Raw genomic sequence first — 19350 nt, 5'->3', positions numbered from 1 at the left:
AAATAAAGTTTTGCTTCAGACCTGGGTTGGAGAGGTTGTGAAGCGGGGCGTGGCGAGCCTCTGGGCAGAACCTGGCCCCGCCCCCGTGCGGCAGTGGGCGGAGAAGAGGGCGTGCCTGCGTCCCTAGGGGGCAAGGGCGGCCGCAGAGGCCCGAGGGGGGCGGGCCTTGGCCCCGAGTGACGGCCCGCCGGCCCAACCGGTGTGAGAACACAGGGCCTGCCTTCCTGCAGCGTCTTCCGCTCGCCGGCTGCGGCGCCTGGGACGGTTGCGGTGGGTCTGGGCGCTGGGAAGCCGTCCAAGATGATTAAAAAATTCGACAAGAAGGACGAGGAGTCTGGTACGCGTGGCGCTCCGGACGCCCACCCTCAGGCGCAAGGGTTCCCCCTTCCCTCGCCCGCAGCCACCTGCTCTGGGGGCGGCCGCAGCGGCGGGGTCTGCACGAAGCCCCTCCCCCGGCGCCGGGGCCTCCCCTCGGGCCGCGCGCTCCCGGACGGGAAGTCGCCTTGAGCTCTCGGCGGCTCCGCCCCGGCGCGTCCCCGCCCCCCGCGCCCGCCCCCGACTGAGCCCCTCAGAGCCAGCCCTCCGTGGGGCCCTGTCGGGGGGCGAGGAGGTGCGCGCGCATGTCTTGGTAGTCTGGGGTTGCTGGTGGGTTTTAGGCCCCAGGGCGAGCACCCCCTGTTTTGGGGGCTGGGGTCGACCGGGCTAGGGTTGCGTGTTTATGGACTCTGAAGGGCCTTGATTCTCCTGTTCCCAGGGGTTAAGACTGCCCGGTGGGACACAGCTCATTGAATGCGCAGGCATCCAGAAGTGACTTGCGTGTTGATACCTGTCTGTGGTGCAGTGCAAGTGGGGAAGATGCCAAGCCTCTTCAAAAAAAAAAAAAAAAATCTTCAGCTCTTCAGTGGTAGCTGCTCTCACAAGTGTGGTGGAAGGTTGGGTTAGTGGACCTTCATGGCCTCATCCTGCATGGCCTCTTTACATCTGTGATTCTCTGCGAAACTGTTCCTTTCCGCTTCAGTAAATGTGTGAAACACATAAAATAGGGCTTGCTTTTAGGGAAATCCATAGTGTCCTGTCATCTCATTACTCTTGGTGGTGGTGGAAACGACACATTTGTTAACATCCATGGGGTGGGGGAGGGGGAAGCAGGGAAGGAAGGCGCTCATTTTGGACAGGGTTCCCATATCAGGAGAAGTCCAAGATCTCTCAGTATGGCAATGACAGAATTTGTACCAGAATCAAAATTACTTCATCCAACCTATTTGCATATTAGTAATGGTTGTCCTTGTGACTTCCAAGGGATCATTCTGTTTAGGTGAGATTTCCCAAGCATGCAATATCCTCCTTTAGAAAAGTTTTTGTAGGCCAGCTACTGAAGACCTTCTCTTTTTCTTATACTATAGGTAGTGGTTCCAATCCTTTCCAGCATTTGGAGAAGAGTGCTGTCTTGCAGGAGGTATGGCTTGGATGTGTAGAGTGCCTTATCGATTCTGTTTGAGAATGATGGGCAAAGAACCTATGAGGTGCAAAAGTCAAATGTACCAGCCAAAGTAACAGTGAAGGACAGTAGACCCACCTGACAGTCTGAAAATCAGTCTTCCCCCACAGCTGGTCAAAAGGAGAAATTCATTTATTTATATATTAAAAGTAACAAAGGAGTGTAACAGTGCAGAGGATGTGGAGCAGAGGAAGTCTGGAACTATAGAAATGTACAGAAACAGACTCTGAGGTGCGCTAGGGGATTTTAATGACATGTCAGGAGTGGTAAGTGCAAGGTTATTGAACGAGCTTACAGATATTAAGCTCGTGGTATTCATATGCAGAGAGAGACTGGTAAAGTCTTTAAAGTTGAAGTTATCAAGCTAAAGGAATAAAGTATAGCCAGAAAAGCAGGTCATATCTGGTAATTTATTGTACGCCATACTTGAGAGCATAGACAACTGACATTACTTGGATATAGGACTAACATATTGTTAATGTTACTAAAGATGATTTGGTGGCCTCTGTGATAGGAAATACATCGTATACAGCGTACTATTTTACATATTTCTGTAGGCACGTATATTCAACGAAACGCCCATCAATCCAAGAAGATGCTTGCATATCTTGACAAAGATTCTTTACTTACTCAACCAGGTAAACTTTTCTGATTTCCTTAGATTTGTATATTAGGATAGAAATATGTAACCTATAGTGAAGAACCTACTGAAACGCAGACTTGTTTAAAAAAGAAAATCATGTTTACTTAGAACAATAATGTGTGACAGTTTTTTAAGAAGGACTGAAGCTATAGTCCTTTCTAAGTTCACGAGGTATTAGACCAGCTAAACATGCACATTTCAATAGGTATGTTGATTTGAATTCAACAGATACTGCTTAGAACATACTTGTTATGTGTATGTATTTTTAGTTTTTTAAAAAAGGTGTATTTATTTTATGTGTATGACTGTCTTGCCTGCATGTTTGTATGTGCACTCCTTGTATGCTCTGTGTCCATAGAGGTCCAAAGAGGGCGTCAGGTCCCCTGAGACACGCAGTTACGTGGAGCTACCACGTGGGTTCTGGGAATCATAGTTGGATCCTCTGTAGAGTAACAAGTGCTCGTAACTGCTGGGCCAACAGTATGTTACATGTATTTTGGGATCTTTTGAAAATACAATGTAAAGTCAGATAGATTTCAAGGATTTTGTTTGCTTATTTATTTGGCATAATAGTGAAATGTTAAAATTTTTGTCTTAATATTCAGTTTTTATATTATTATCATTATTACACTAGTACTGTTAATATTATTCTGGACAAGTAATTTAACCATTATGTGCCTCATAATGTAAATGAGGGTTATAATACCAACTTTTTTAAGCTTTATATAGTTAAATGAAATAGTAGATATAAACAATTATAATAGTGCCAGGCACATAGTTTGTATTCAGAAATACTTTCCATTTGTAACTCAGCAAGTTTTATTGTATACCTGCTGTGTCTTATGAACTAACTGTTTTAGGCACTGGAGTTATAGCAGACAAAACCAAAAAAATTTTTTTTAAATATTCTGTGTCCTATTATTGCTATTAATTTTCCCATTTGCTTTTGCCTTAGACCGTAAAGACAATCTTAAAACCATTTAGAACCTTAGAAAATAGAATTTTATTTCATAGACAATATATGTATCTCTATAGGTATTTATATACATACCTATGTATATATTGTAGATCTGGATTATTTATATGTTATGCTAAATGTGTTATACTTACCAACTTAAATTTTAAAAATTACTTAGTTTCTCTACATTTTCTTATTACCTTTGTGCGTGCTTGCATCAGGTGCGTGTGGCAGTCAGTTCTCTTTCTGTCATGTAAAACCTGGGAATTGAATTCAAGTCTTCAGGCTTGATGACAAGCATCTTCATCCCCTGAGCCTCATCCTTACCTCATGAGGAGTTTTTTTTATCATTTTATTTTATAATTAAAGTTTTGTTGTTTTATAAATAAAGTTTAATTATATTTTTAAAATCCCTAATTTAGAGTTTTAATAAAATTTTGTTGTTTGAAAATTGAAACTTGAGAAACAAAAGATATGTCTGTTCTTGAGCAGCATAACTGTGGTGGCATGTTAAGAACATCTAGCCGAAACTGGTTGACTTAACTCTGCAGCGTATGCTCTGTATTGTGTCAGAGTGGCTAATTCCACTAGAATTTGCAGTAGGGAAAGTTGACTCAAAGTAGTCAGAGTCAGGGTCGGCCAATACCTCTTTCTTGGAGAAACTAATGTTGAGACAATTATCTTGAGAAGGAGATTGCCAAAGACAGCATAAACTCGGTCAAGCAGAAAGGTTTGGGAGCATTCATTTCTCTCCTTCCCTGGTCCTTGGTAGAACATTATGAGAAGAGAAAATAAACAAAAGTCCAAAACACTTCAAAATTTCTACTGGAATTGACAAAGCCACAAGTTCTGAATTGTAAGTCTAAAGTTTTAGTTTAAGATTGTTCTTATATAAAGACTCCCACAGGCTTCTAGGTATTTATTAAGTTTCACAGTAAGAAAGGTCTCTCACTGATAAGCAAGTTGGACACAGATTTTAATAGTTGTAAACTCTTGTTATACTTTGTCCTTCATCCTAAACTTAAGGCATTTTTTAAAATTTAATTTTAATTTTTTGTTTTTACTTAATCACTTTACATCCCTGCTCACCATCCCCCTCCCAGTCACCTCTCCCACAATCCTTCCTCCTCCCCTCCCCCCTGCTCCTTTGTGGAGGTCCCCTGGGAATCCTCCCCTCCCCCCCCACTTCAAGTCTCTGTGAGGCGAGGCACTTCCTCTCCCACTTAGGTGAGACAATGCAGCCCAGCTAGAAGAGCACATCCACTTACAAGCCACAGCTTTTGGGATAGCCCCGCTCCAGTTGTTCAGGACCTCCAGTTAACATGGAGGTCATGCTGCACACCTGCTATATATGAGCAGGGCGGCCTGGGTCCAGCCCCTGTATGCTCTGTGGTTGGTGGTTTAGACTCTGAGAGTCCAGAGGGTCCAGGTTAGTTGACTCTGTTGGTCTTTCTGTGGAGTTCCTATCCCCTTCTGGACCCACAATCCTTCGTATTCTTCTGTAAGAATTCCTAAACTCCAAGGAGAGGCGCTTGGGCTTGAGTGTGTTCAATGCCTCAGTGTAGAATGCCAGAGTGGGAAAACAGGAGTGGGGGAGGAACACCCTCATAGAGGCAGGGGGAAAGGGCATGGGATAGGGGACTTCCAAAGGGGAAAGGGGAAAACATTTGAAATATAAATAAAGAAAATACCCAATTTTTTAAAAAGGGGGAGCGGGGGGAGAAAACACATCTTTACAGGGCTTGGAAATAAAATAAGTAAAGTTAGAAAAAAAAAAGAATTCCCAAGCTCCATCCACAGTTTGGCTGTGGGTGTCTGTACCTGTCAGAGTCAGCTTCTGGGCGGAGCCTCTCAGAGCACTATATGCTCCTGTCTGGAAGTAACATTAATAGTGCTAGGGATTGGTGCTTGCCTATGGGATGGGTCTCAAGTTAGGCCCGTTATTCTTTGGCCATTCCCTCAGTCTCTGCTCCCTCCTCCATGCCTGCATTACTTCTAGACAGGATAAATTTGGGGTTGAAAGTTTTGTGGGTGGTTTGGTGTCTCTGATGCTCCACTGGGGTTCCTGTCTGGCTATAGGAGCTGGCCTCTTCAGGTTCCATATCCCCAATGCTGTGTGTTACAGCTAAAGTCACCCCCATTGATTCTTTGGTGCCTCCCTTGTCCCAGGCCATGTTAATTACAACTTTATTTTTTTAAAATCAAAATTCTAATACTCATGGCAAATAGATGTAAGACTACTTGTATTTTATGTAAAAGAAAGCCTAATACTTTATAAACGATTACTTTAATGAAAAAGTAAGTGTTAAAATGGTAATATTTTAAGAAGTTTATGACTACAAATGTTTTGATAATTAGTAAGTTCTCAAGTCGTGTACTGCTAGATCAGCAGCATTAGCATGCTGGGAGTGTTACTGAATGAGAAATGTCCTGCTCCTGGAGAATCCTCTGAAGGGGACTGCATGCTGATGAGGTCTTTAAATAATCTGTTATTCACATTAAATATTGTAAGATCCAAATCATACTTCTAAGAGTTTAAAGAGTTTAGGGTCAGTGTTTGGGGATCTATAGCAGCCCTTGAAACAAAAATGAGGGGAATCTAGATCCTTCTCTTTTGTACCCAGTTTTGCCATATAGTCTTGAATTCCTCATAAGCAGTCCTTTTCAGTTGTCTGTCTATGATGCACCTGTCCTATACTGGACATGGGCCAGGCATTAGACTGTGGAAGTGCACGCATACAAGCCCTGCTTGTAGGCTATGTGGCCTTATCATGCAATGAGAATTGGAAATTCTACTTACTGTTTTTGCCTCCTGGTATATCCTTAAAGGGAATATAAGCAGTTTCTGTTAAAATTGTAGACACTACAATTCCAGAACTTCTAAGAGTGGTGTGCTATTTTGAATTATTTTAAATAACAAGTCTCTAAATGGCCTAAACCCCTGAGGTTTTTTTTCTCTTCTGTAGGTTTCTAAATTTATAGCAGAAAAGTTTCCAAGAGACAGAATGTTTATAAAGAGACTTCCTCCTGAATTCAAATGATTTTTTAATCAAATGAGAAATAAAGAGGAAATTCTTAATATCTATATTTTTTTAGTTTAAAAAATTCTTTTAAATTATACTTAGGGTGAACACTTCGGAACTTTGGAAGCTACAGAAGCCTTCTTTGCAATGACTCGGTTGTTTCAATCTAATGATGTAAGTCCTTTTTATTCTTTTATGATGAAACAATTTACTTTCCTCAGGGAATGTAGACTGTTCCAAATTAAAAAGGGTTGATTAAAATGTTTAAAATTATTTTAAAATCGATTATCTTTATAAAACTTATCAATGCTTTTAAGGCAATTTGTGAACATGGAAGAATTAAAGTATATAGTATAAAAGTGTTTCTGAAGTCATGGAAAAAAAGGTCATACCTACAGGCCCACATCTGTCAGTTTCTTAGTAAGGTTTTAGTGGGCCTGGCTTGCTGGCCAGTGGGGCTAGCCGTTGAGAAGAGCTGGGTTTGGAGTTGGGGCTCAGCAAGTCTGTCAGTGTCTCTGTAGCTGCCTCTCATTACCCTCGGTCATCTCACTGCTTCAAGTACATTAGCTATTGCTTTCCTTCTGACTTCTCAGTGTGGCACGTTTCTTCTCAGCCCAGGTTTAATACAGAAACGTACAGGAGTTGGACTCTGTGATACATATTTTTTTAAGCATGTATTTGCCAAATTTTATATATATATATATAAATTTATATAGCTAAGAAACATGTATATTTATATATATAAAATATATGTATGTATGTATGTATATATTGTATATCAGCACAGGCTACATTTTATGTCCAGTTCCCATGACTTTTTGAGATTTGAGTCTGCCTATATGTCTAGATAATGAAGGATTTTAGAAGTAGTTCTTCAGGCCCCATATATTAAGGAAGGCCTTAATATATGCTCAGGCAGAGGGAGAGCAATCCCCTCAAAGATTACTTTTATTGACAAAAGATTCTCGGCAGAATTTGGGGTTTCAGGTACCTTCATCAGAATCTGCCCATCTGTCCCCACCTCAGTTTTCAGATTCTAGTCCTTGCCAGTCTAGTTCTCCAGGGGTAGGACTTGAATTTGTTTTTTAAATTAAATTTCCTGCTGGATATGCTTTCCCGGTTTTGTGGCCTCATGACCATGGCAAACCCTTTCTGTTATACAGTAGTTAGAGAGGATCTCCAGCTCCTTCTTAGACTTTCAGCTGTCCATTTAAACCTGCTTAATCCCATCATTTTCTTTTAAGAAAAAAATTTGCGTGTGCATGTGTGTGATGTGCATGTGTGTGATGCGCATGTCCATGCCGTGGTGCCTCTGTGGCAGTCGGGACAACTTGCAGGACTCAGTTCTCTCTTTTCACCATGAAAGGTCCTGGTGTTTAACCCAAGCCTTTAATATTGGTAGTGAGTGCTCACCTGCTGGACCATCTTGTTGGCCCCTAAGCAAATTACTTTTAACATCTTAAGTTTTAACAACCTAATTTTTATTAAAATGTCGCTTATTTACCCAAAACTTTGTCTTCTGTAGATCTTGGCAAATGATAATTTAAATATTTATGCTATTTAATACTATTGACTACTTAGATTCCCCCAGTCCAGAAGGAGAAGCTGTTTCACATTCCTAGCCTTTAGGACATGATTCCTTTTAATGACTTTGTATACTAACAATTCAGGAATCAATTAGAAAAACAGAGCCACTATGAGTATTATGGGATTAGGCATTTCCTTTAGGAATTAGACTAGAAAAGTAGGCATTTCAAGTTGTTGGAGTAGGGCCTACAGACTTGCTGTTAAGAAAGTCAAGCAAGGTTATATGTGGATCTGATTTTGCAGTCAGGTACCTGGTGTTGGACCAGATGGGGTTAGCAAATGGTTATAGAATTAATGGGTTATAAGTGCTGACAGGATATGCAGGGTTGTCAGAGCCACATGGTGGCTATCACTGACAGAGGCTGTGACATTACAATGAGTCTCTGTCATCATGAATGATGGTAGGTAATATGGTATAAAGGGCAGAACCTTTCAGACCAGGAAGTGCACTGAAAGAAGGTGGTGTCAGTAGCTAAAAAGGCAGTGAGGAATAGTTTCCTTGTCTGGATGAGAGATTTTCCTGATGAGGAGCCACAAAACGTGTGTGTGTATGTGTGTGTGTGTGTGTGTGTGTGTGTGTGTGTGTGTAGGGATGGAAAATAGAATTGTTCATAATCCTTTTTAATAATGTCTGTAGAATCTGTACTGATATTTATCTGTACTGATATCCATATCTGTACTGATATGGCTAAAATTATATATTCTGTATTCCTTAAGAATTTTGTCTAGAGGCTTATACCTTATCAATATTTTCATGGAGCAAGCTTTTTGATTGATGGACTGTTTTTCCCTATTAATTTTTGTCTTCCAAAGTAATGTGGGGAAAATGGACTGAACTGAGGATGTTGCTTAGTTGGCAGAGGGCTTGACTTGCATGCATGAAGTGCTGGGTTTTAATGTCCAGCCTTCCTAAACTAGTCAGGTTGGTGTGAATCTGTGCTCACTTGGGAGGGAGAGGCAAGCGGATCAGAAGGTTAAAGCTGTTCTTGGCTACCGGTGTCACAAGTGAGACCATTGAAAAAGTGAAACAAGGGAGTGAGAAAGTAAGAGAAGAGAACCTAAGGAAGACAAACATAGATTTCTGTAACAACTGTATATAAGTGAAGAACACAATGCTTACAGAAATTTACTGCAGAGCTGGTAAAACCAGACAAGTAATTGTAAAGGACTGTTGTTGAGCTAGTTTTAGCTCTGCTGCAGCAGTGTTAGGAGTCAGTTATGACATCAGTGGGAAAAGAAGAGTCCTATTGTATAAGTTACTCATCATTTGATGTTAAGAACACATTTCTGTTTTGTTTCCTGCTATGTAAAAGGCTGAGTTTACCCTGCTATCATAAATACTAGAGAACCAGACAAAAGAGCAGCTTTCAGACAGTGTGTCCAGCATGCAAGGGGTGCGATCTGAAGCAGGAAGCAAGCAAGATGGGCCCTGAGGCCGACTGCAGGCATCAGGGGGCAGGGGGAGCTGGGAAAGCCAGTAAGTTTGATTATTTAGAGAGGATTCCAGAGAGAAAGGAGAAAAGTGAGTGTGAAAATCAGTGTACTTGAAGGTAGTGATAGAAACGGTCTGAAATGAGCTGAAGAAGAAAGAAAGGCAGCAAAATGAAGAACACTCGTGACATTTGAGATAATATTTTCAGAGTTTCTAGCAGTTATCCTAAATTGCTTCATGAACTTAACAAAATCTAATATTCATCTTTATCTTTTCCCTGCCTATGGGAAATTTGATACTCTTAGATACCCTTACCATATATATGAATATGTAAACATAGACATGTATTTTATATACATTTGTATATAGGGAATATACATTTATATATATTTGTATATAGAGAAATATATCTTTTTTTAGCTTTTTTCTTTCATTCATTTTTTCTTTTCATTCATTCTTTCACTACTTTTTCCTTCCTACTTTTCGTTCTCTGATATATGTTCTCTTCCCTTTTCTCTTCTTCCCTCCCTCCCTCCCTCCCTCCCTCCCTCCCTCCCTTCCTTCCTTCCTCATGTTAAATCATACTGAGAAACATTTTTTTCTGTTCTTTTCTTTTCTTATTTGGCTCGGTGGTGTCAAGCAGGTTCTCTATAGCTTACATTCTGAAACTGAGTCTGATATATATGAGTTTCTGTACTTAAAATACACTGAAGATATTGGAAAGAGGCTGGACAGACTAGAGGAACCTGGGCTCTGCAAGTGAATCAGAGATGCAGCTGAGGCGTTTGGGCTGGAACCTTTATCATTGTTACTATCTCGCTTTATATCCTGGTGTTCATCTGGAAATTTTGATAACTTAAAATGGAAGCTGATTATCCAGTACCTACCTAGTCATTTTAGGAGAAACATTGGTATTCACTAATTGGAGGAGAGTCTTAGTTAAGGTTTCTATTGCTGTAAAGAGACACCATGACCACAGCAACTCTTATAAAGGAGAACATTTAATTGGGGCTGACTTATAGTTTCAGAGGTTTTGTCCATTATCAGCATAGCAGGAAGCATGGCAGCAAGCAGGTTTGATGCTGGAGAAGGGACTGACAGTTCTACATATTGATCCACAGGCAGCAGGAAGGCAACATCATAATAGTGCTACTCCTTAAGAGCCTATGCAGACCAATTACATTCAGACCACCACAACGGGAAAACATAATTAACACATTTCTGTATACACATTTGTTAAAAAATCTTAAAAATATATTTCTGAGACAAGTCATCACTTTAAACATTTATATCTCTGTAGTTGAGTAATTGAATTTTTAAGACTTTGCTTTTATGCTTTTATCAAGTATTTGTGTTTAAGAAATAGTATTTTGAATATTTTTTAACCATATAGTTTTAATAGATTCTTTTAGAAGTAGACATTTTAAAGAATATTTCCCTTATTTGTCTTTAATGTGGGTGTTATAGACAACTTGTGGGAGTTGGCTCTCTGTTTTCACCATTTGCATTCCAGAGAGTAAACTCAGGCTATTAGACTCGGTGGAAAGCACCTTTACCAACGAACCATTTTGCTGGCCCAAGAATATCTCTCTTAATATACTTGCTAGTCTTACTTAAAGTAATTTAGAAGGTTTCTTACAATAATCTGTTACCATCTATCAATACACTTTCAGCAAACATTAAGGAGAATGTGCTACCTTACCATCAAGGAAATGGCCACCATCTCTGAGGATGTGATCATTGTCACAAGCAGGTATGTGAGTAGTCAGAGTCAATGACAAAAGACTTACTAATTATGGAATATTTGTTCTCTTTTTGTTGACTACCAATAAGAATTTATAAGAATATCATTAATTATCTTAATCTTAAGATTAATATCTTAAATCATTCTTTCCTAAAACACAGTTGTCATATGTAATGTTGGTTACTGTCTTGATTTGATTTTTCTTTTTGACTACCAATAAAAATTTGCAAGAATGTTATATTTTAAACTAATCTTTTCTAAAACACAGTTGTCATCATTTAAAAACTTGCTGGAAAAGGTTATAAAGGTTGTAGGTTTTGTTGGTTTTTTTGTTGTTGTTTTTTGTTGTTGTTGTTGTTGTTGTTGTTGTTGTTGGTTTTGGTTTTAGTTTTTCAAGACAGGGTTTCTCTGTGTAGCCCTGACTGTCCTGGAACTCACTCTGTAGAGCAGGCTGGCCTCAAACTCAGAAATCTGCCTGCTTCTGCCTCCCAATTGCTGAGATTAAAGCTCGCACCATCACTGCCTAGTAGTGTGGATTATTTTTTTAAAGTTTATAAAAATAGGGGCTGGAGAGATGGCTGCCATGGTTCAGAGTACTTCCTGCTGTTGTGGAGAACCTGGGTTCAGTTCCCAGCACTCATATTGTAGTTCCTAACCATGTGTGACTGTAGGTATCAGGGACCTAACACCTTTTCTGGCCTCTGTGGACACTAGGCCTACACATCTCACCCCCCCCCCCTGCAAACAGTCATATACATAAAGTAAAATTCTTCCTGTTTTTTTGAGACAGGGTTTCTTTGTATAATAGCCCTGGATGTCCTGAAACTTGCTTTGTAAATCATGCCGGCCTTGAACTCACAGAGATCCACCTGCTTCTATGCCCCAAATGCTGGGATTAAAGGCATATGGCACCACACAGACATAAAAACATTTTTTAAGTGCATAAAAATAAATATAAATATAAGTAAAACTAAAAAGTAACTGTTTACTGAAGTAAGGTGTTAATACAACAAATAAAATCAACAGATTATCAGTTTACATATAAAGAACTTTTATCCTTAAAGACTTACTTAGGGTTAGTTCACAAAATAACCATTCTAAAGATCTAAATATCTTTAGATAGTCACTGTCATTAATAACCAAAATAAGTAAAGATTTAAGATTGAAGTATAGTATATTTACTCATCAGGCCATCAAAAAAGCAAAGAAGTAGCAGTAAATACCTACAAGGGGCTGATGTCTGGTACACAGAGGGTAAAAAATTGACTTTTTTCCTAGAAAGCACTTAAGCTGCATTTATGACTAATGAATTTCATCCTCAGTAATATATTCTGAATTATTTATCTGTTGTACATCTATCATTGTTAAAATTACTTAATTAGAAATGTAATAGTCACATAGGAAATATTTCAAGCTCTTGGGATTATTTTTGAAAAATATTCAGTGATATGAAAAATTCCTTAGTAAATATAATGCTAAGTGGAAGTTGAATTCAATCTGTATATTCTATATAGTCTGACTTTAAAATCTATTTTATGTATATGTATGTAAGAATATGTTGGCAAATACACTAATATTAATAGTAGTTTATCTTTGACTGCTTAGAATTATGGCTAATATTTTGTTTAAATGTTTGATAATTTCTAGATATCTTAGAATGACATCTATATAATTTATAGTAAAATGCATCCAGTTACACTTTAATAGTTGCCATATAAGAGATTACATATAGCCCATTTAACTGAATACAGTTTTCATAAAACAAACTACATTTTGAAGGAAGATGTTTATGTTTAGTTATGTTTAGTACAGTCTCAATTATAGCTTTCAGTTGGAAATATCAGAAAAGCATATATAAACATTGACTTAAACAAGATGGACACTTATTTTCCCTCATGTACTATAAGTCTGCACAGCCTAGCTGGTGTTGCTGCAGCCGTTTTACAGTGGCAGGGCTAGTATCATTTGGATTTTTTTGGATGTATTCCATCATTGCGAAAGAGCTGCTTGAGTTATTGGCAGTGTCCCATGCTCAAGCAGGAGTGCTACTGGGAAGGGGCCAAGAGGTACCAGTACCATCTGTGTCTTTTCTCAGGAGTGCAATAGCATTTCCTCAGGCAATTTTTAGATTTCATTTGGCACATCTATATTATATGACCATCCTTAGGAGGCCAGAAAGTATTTAGCTTTTATAGTCCAAGTACTAGGGGCAGGCAAGGGACAAGGGATTGAAAATTAGTGTTGAATTGGCCAACTAGTGGAGTCTGCCACAAACAAGAAATAGAAAGTCTTTAGTTACATGTTTTGATTCCATAAATTCTTGAGAAGTTGAAGACAAATAATGATGTTTGTTTCCGTAGTTAATACTTCCCTCTGAGCCTTATTAGATATAATTAGAGTTTATTTCTAGTGCTTTTAAGTGCTTTGTAGGCATGGTAGGCTGCATAATTGTCCCCTGATGCCCATGTCCTGTGAATGTGATATATTCTATCGTAAAGGGCGGTTAAAGCTGATAGTAGTATTCTGGTTTATTCATGTAGTCTTTCAAAAGGTTAAGCATTCTTAAAAATGAGTAGAGGGCTAGAGAGAGATGGCTCAGCAGTAAAGAGTACTTGTTGTTCTCCTAGATAATCCAGGTTTGGTTTCCAGCACCAACATTGGGTAGCTTACAGTCATCTGTAACTCTAGCTCTAAGAGATCCAGCACCCTTTTCTGGTATCCTCATGCCATTCACACACACACACACACACACACACACACACACACACACAGAGAGAGAGAGGGGGGGGATAATAATTAAAACATGTCTTTATAAAAATCCAAGTGGGAGACAGAAGAGTGTCAGTCAAGAGATATTTTATGCAAGCAAAGTCAGAGATGTTGTTAAAGATTTGAAAATAAAGAGGTGTTTATTCACAGAGCACAGGTGACCTCTGAAGTTGGGCCTAATGAGGAAATGAATTCATCCTGTCATCACTTTCTGTTGCTAAAACAATGCCTGGGACCAGGTTCTTTAAAAAGTAGGGAGGTTTGTTTAGTTCATTTGTAGGTAAAAGTTCCAGATTGGTATCTTTGTTCTGTGGCTATGATAAAATACCCTGACAAAAGCAGCTTAATGGAGAGATGTTTGTTTTGGCGCACAGTTTCAGATAGTTATAATCTGTCTTGGTGGGGAGGTCTGACTGCAGACAGGGAAGGCGTGGTAGCAGGAGCTGGGGTCTGACTGATTACATTTCATCCACATTCAAGAAGCTGAAAGTAAAAAGGAAATGGGCTGGCCCATAAGGCCTCAAGGGCTGCTGCTCCCAGTGACCCACTTCCTTTGGCAAGGCTTCACCTCCTAAAGGTTCCATAACTTTCTTAAATAGTACCACCAGTGAGGGACCAAGTGTTCAAACACATACATGAATCGATGGAGGACATTTCTTATTCAGATTACAATACTTGAGTAGCTCCATCTCTTTGGCCTGTGCTGAGGGCTCTGTGGACTATAATATAATCCAGCATCATAATGGGAGGAATGTATATAAGATCAGGTGGTAAGATAAGAAATCAGAGGGATTTAGTGAGCTAGTATTTCTGGGTTTTGTTGTTATTTTATAACAACTTGATTTCACAGAAATAGCCATGTCCTCAAAGAACTTTTAATAAACACTTTTGGGGGCATGTCCCCATTGACTTAAGTACCTTTTACTGGGCCCCACCTGCTACACTCTCTACCACCTCCATATTGCTGTTCTAGGTACTAAGCTTCCAGCATCTGGACCTTTAGAACCCATTAGCTCCTATAGCATTAAGAATAACAGGCCTCAAACATCTTGATTTCAGCCCAGTAAGACCTGTTTTGGACATCAATTAATTAACTATAAACTAAGTACAACATAAAATGAATGCTACTCTACCCCTCTATTTTATTATAGCAATAGTAGAGTGGAAAAAGTACATTAGGTACTTGAATATATGAGTTACTATTATAACAGAAAATCCAAAAGTAGTTTTGGAAGTTTGAAGATAGGTTAGGAAAACTCAAGATCAGTGGTTCTCAAATTGTGGGTCATGGCCCATTTGGGGGTCATCTGAGACCATTGGAAAGCACAGATAGTTATAATTCATAACAGAAGCAAAATTACAGTTATAAAACAGCAACAAAAATAATGTTATGATTGGAGGAGTCATCACAGCATGATGGGATCGCAGTATAAAGGGTTGCAGCATTAGGAAGGCTGAGAACCACTGCCCCAGACTGTTAGTGGAAACATGGATTCCAATCACTATGTAAGACTGAGAAGTTAAAGGAGCAGGATAGAAAAGAAAATCACCTTAAAGAGTATCTAAAATCACCATGAGTAGATTGTTAGTGGAAACACAGGCATTAAAGATGCTGATAATGAGGAGTCATTGGAAAATAAATAAGCTGGAAAATGTTAAGAGTGGTTTTATTATAGTGGCAGGAAGCTTAGCAAGTTATGTTCTGTTATTATGTGAGAAGTATGGCTTATGATAAATGAACTTAGATTTTAACTGATGAGATTTCCAAGCAGTATTGTAGATGCATTCTGATTTCTTTTTATGTGTTTAGTAAAATTTGAAAGTAGGCAAGTTGAGAAGTGACCTGTTTAAAATGAACTGGTTCTCTTTAGGTAGGATTTGGGAGGTAAAGACAGGAGAATCAGGAGTTTGAGGCATTTTTGGCAACATAGAAAGTTTGATGCCAGTGTAGGCTACATGAGATACTGTCTCAAAAACAACTACCACAAACCTGAAGAAACAATAACAATAAAACACTAAAAAGTTAGAACTTGATAATTCTTTGTCTGTCTAAAGGGCATAGTGTGCTAATACTAAGAGAGCCTCTGTCATGAAAGTGTGCTACTGAGAAACAGTGAAAGGCGTCAGTGCTGAAAAATTAGATCAAAAGGTCAGAGTCTTCATTTGGAGCACTAAAGAGGCTACCCATGAGGCTCACGATTCCCCTAACACTTAAGCAGAAGCTAAAAATAGAGATGAGATTATCAAGGCCAGATCTGTGGTTGAGCCTCTGTCTAAAAGCAGTGAATCTTTGTACTTATATGGTAGACCCACAAGATGCTTGAGTGTATTATGCCAGCAGAAACACTATGACTTTGACTTTGTCTCTTGGTACACAGAGAGGACAAAGTGAAAGAAGCTTTCGACACTTCTGAATTCAGCATGTAGGAAATAGGCTAAAAGGCCTGTTCAGGTTTGAGTGCCTGTTAGCTGTACTTTATGATCAAGTGGAAGTGGCTGGCTGCATGGTGAGATCTAAAGAGAGACACTGAGAAATATTTAGATTTCTACTTAAGCACTTTTCCTGGCTATATTTTAAAGTTGTTTAGGGCCTATCTTAGTGTCTTTTCCTATTACTGTAATAAAATACCCTGAAAAGACAAATGGTTTATTTGGCTTACAATAACATTATTGCTAGGATATCAAAGCAACAGGAATTTAAATGAGCTGGTCACTTCTTTTTAAAGTTCAAAGTTGAAGGTTACGGTACAATAGGACAAGAGTCACAGTAGCAGGAGCCTGAGGGAGCTGATGACATTTCATCCACAGGTAGAGAAGGAAACAACAATGAACAAATTCACACTCAGTATTCAGCTTGCTTTTTTTTTTTAACTTCTATACAGCCCAGGATTTCCTGCTTATGGAATGGTGCTACCCACAGTGGGAAGGTCCAAATTAATCCCCCACAGATGTATCCAAAGGTCCTTCTTCCAGGTAGTTCTAGGTTTTGACAAGTTGATAATTAGCACTAACCATCACAGAACCAGTGACTCTTTTCTTTCCATTTTCTCTATTTTTAAATAAACACATCTGTACTTGTTATACTGTGACATTCTTACTTTTTTTTTTTTTTGGTCACAGGTCCAGAGATGGGTAGGATTGCTGTATCAGGAACGACAAGAGTCTCATTCAAATCTAATTTGATGATTTGATAACAAGATTCAGACTTTTGAATCAGTGAAATTTAGATGAGATTTTAGACTGACTTGATATTGCAATACATTGATACTGTATACTTGTTCCTACAGTCTGGAGATATCTTGGGATGGGGTGAATGTATTTTTCAGATGAAAAATAGATGCAGCTTTCATGGCACAATGATTTTGTGGCATGATGTCACGGCATAATGAGAGCTATGTTGGACTTTAATTCTACAGAACTATAAGAAAATAGGTATGTGCCGTGATGCCTTTAATTGTGGTAATCTGTTACAGTAATCCTAGAAAACAAATAGTGTAGATAGCTATTCTGTACACATAGACAATGTGTTAAAGGGCAGGAAAACCTGATGGCAGATACTTCATAAATATGAATTAGTAATAAGTATATGGAACTTCAGGGAAATTGAGGGAATTTAGGGAAATACAAACTAAAATCTTAATAAACTATATATATATATATATATATATAGGCTAGTTAAAACTATGGCAATACAAAAAAAACAAAAACAAAACAATAACAACAAAACTTTAGTATAGCGTATGTAGGACAATTGAAAATTTCATATACTCTGGTATAACTGTAATTCCTTTAGAAAAAAGTTTCTTGTAAAGTTAAATTTGTAATAACTCTGTGGCCAGTAATATTTCTAGATACTTATCTACAGAAAATGAAAATATATGCCTCCATACAAAATTGTGTAAGAATTTTGTAGCAAATTTATTTGTGATAGGTCTGGATCACAGATAATTCAAGTGCTTGTGTATAGAAAAATGGATAAACAGCATGATTTACTCATGCAATGGTGTGCTGCACAGCTATCCCAAGAAACAAATTGGTGATTCAGACAACATTACACATAAACCTCTAAAACTACATGTTGGAACAACAACAACAACAACAACAAACCCCAAACCAAACAACAACAACAACAACAAACCCCAAACCAAACCAAACCAAAAAAAACCCCACAAAGAATGGTTTTACATTTTTAAATATCCAGGACAGTCTAAACTAGTTTGTGTTAGTAGAAGCTGCAAGTCTGGTGGCTTGGATGGAGTTTGATGAAAATGAGCATGAATAGCTTTCTGTGGGTGTGCAGATATTCAATAGTTTATTTATGGTGTTTACATGCTTATCATACTTGCCAAAAACTCATCTAAGTGAACACTCAGATTGTTTTGATTTATGTTACAACTCAGCTAAAGAATAACTTAAAGAGATTTTGTCAATGGCTTAAAGTAGATCGTATAGACCGTGTCTGGTGATATTTTTGTATGTGAAAGCCTATGTCTGAAGAGTGTATAGGATTTGGGAGTTGAGTTCTAAAAAATATCCTTCATTTAAACCTTAGGGAGTAGTATATGTGTGGCAGGGGTGATGGTAAATCTTCATTGCTGATCTGAGCAGATTTAGAAATACCTTGAAGATTAGTAACACACAACTTGGATATGTCTGGGAAGTTGCTTCCTGGGATGCTTAAATAAGGAAGGAATATCCACCCAGAATGTGGGTGGTACCATCCTACAGGCTGGAGGCCCAGACTAAATGAAAAAGAGAGAAAGTCAGCAGAATGCTGTCACTTTCCTTCTTTTTGCTTTGTGGCCATCATGACTTCAACTGCTCTGCTATATCCTGTCCACCACTGTGGGCAGAATCCTCTGAAACCATGAGCTAAAATAAATCCTGTTGGTATCTATGAAGCATTTAATTACAGCAATGAGGAAAGAGAAGTAAGAAAGGGTGGGTATCAGTTTGTGGTAAGTTAACATCTCTAGTTTATTTACAACTACTTATTTATAATGCCATAAATAAGTAGTTCATAAATTGTGATTTATTGTAGAGTTTGTAATTATGCAAAAATTTTGAATTGTTAATGTATGAATTTTGGTTGGGAGATGAAAATAGTTTTAGGAAAGCTAAGTCTTCCCATGTACTTGATGAAGAACATTCAAACCTGAGCCAGTTTGGGTGAATGTCTCAGTTGTCCTTGTAACTAGTTTGAGAAGTGTCTTTTCTGTGGTAAAATGCTGCTTTCAGAGATCTTCACCAACATTTTCATTTCAAATTAAAAAAATGAATTTCCAGCTGGTATTTGAAGTTCTACCATCTTTAGGTCTGAGAAACTTTATAGTCCTAAATTTCCTCCCATCTCTGCTCCAGTTTGTACCTCAGAAGTGCTTACTCATCTGCCTGTGGTCAGGGGAACACTTGAATCCTGGGAGTTCAAGTCAGTGCAGTTCTGTTGGCCAAACTCCTAATGCTATTTGATATCATGTATACTTTTACATGTTCCTTTTCCTGCCTACAGTTGCCTTGTTTCCTTCCCTGAATAGTTCAGACACTTAGTATTTTGTGTATTGATTTCCCTATTCTTCTTGACAGTTAAGCAATTTCAGCAGTTCTTAAAGAACTGTTTTGTAGGTATGTTCTAGTATTTAATGTGTCGTTTAACACACACTTGTTTAAGTATTTTTTCTGACCTCTACACCATTAGA

The 19350-nt window shown here is 38.5% G+C and overlaps 1 protein-coding gene across 3 annotated transcripts in view; it reads left to right on the top strand.

Annotated features, from left to right (window-relative positions):
• Nucleotides 1-208: 208 nt before the first annotated feature.
• The window catches only part of Copg2 (COPI coat complex subunit gamma 2), a 125355-nt gene continuing 106213 nt past the window's right edge, over nt 209-19350 (top strand). Inside the window, exons 1-5 of one of the 3 annotated variants that reach the window (XM_052173393.1) lie at nt 209-337; nt 1404-1456; nt 2056-2136; nt 6225-6296; nt 10815-10894. In XM_052173393.1, coding sequence (XP_052029353.1) covers nt 301-337; nt 1404-1456; nt 2056-2136; nt 6225-6296; nt 10815-10894 — 323 coding nt within the window. In that variant the 5' untranslated portion in view covers nt 209-300. Of the gene's footprint in view, nt 338-589; nt 611-1403; nt 1457-2055; nt 2137-6224; nt 6297-10814; nt 10895-19350 lie in introns of those variants that run through there. The other 2 variants (XM_052173391.1, XM_052173392.1) reach the window with 2 other exon arrangements.

Source organism: Apodemus sylvaticus, chromosome 2 (genome assembly GCF_947179515.1).
Source record: "Apodemus sylvaticus chromosome 2, mApoSyl1.1, whole genome shotgun sequence".
NCBI lineage: Eukaryota > Metazoa > Chordata > Mammalia > Rodentia > Muridae > Apodemus > Apodemus sylvaticus.
The sequence above is the reverse complement of the archived record's forward strand: the minus strand, read 5'-3'. Positions and strand labels throughout refer to the sequence as shown.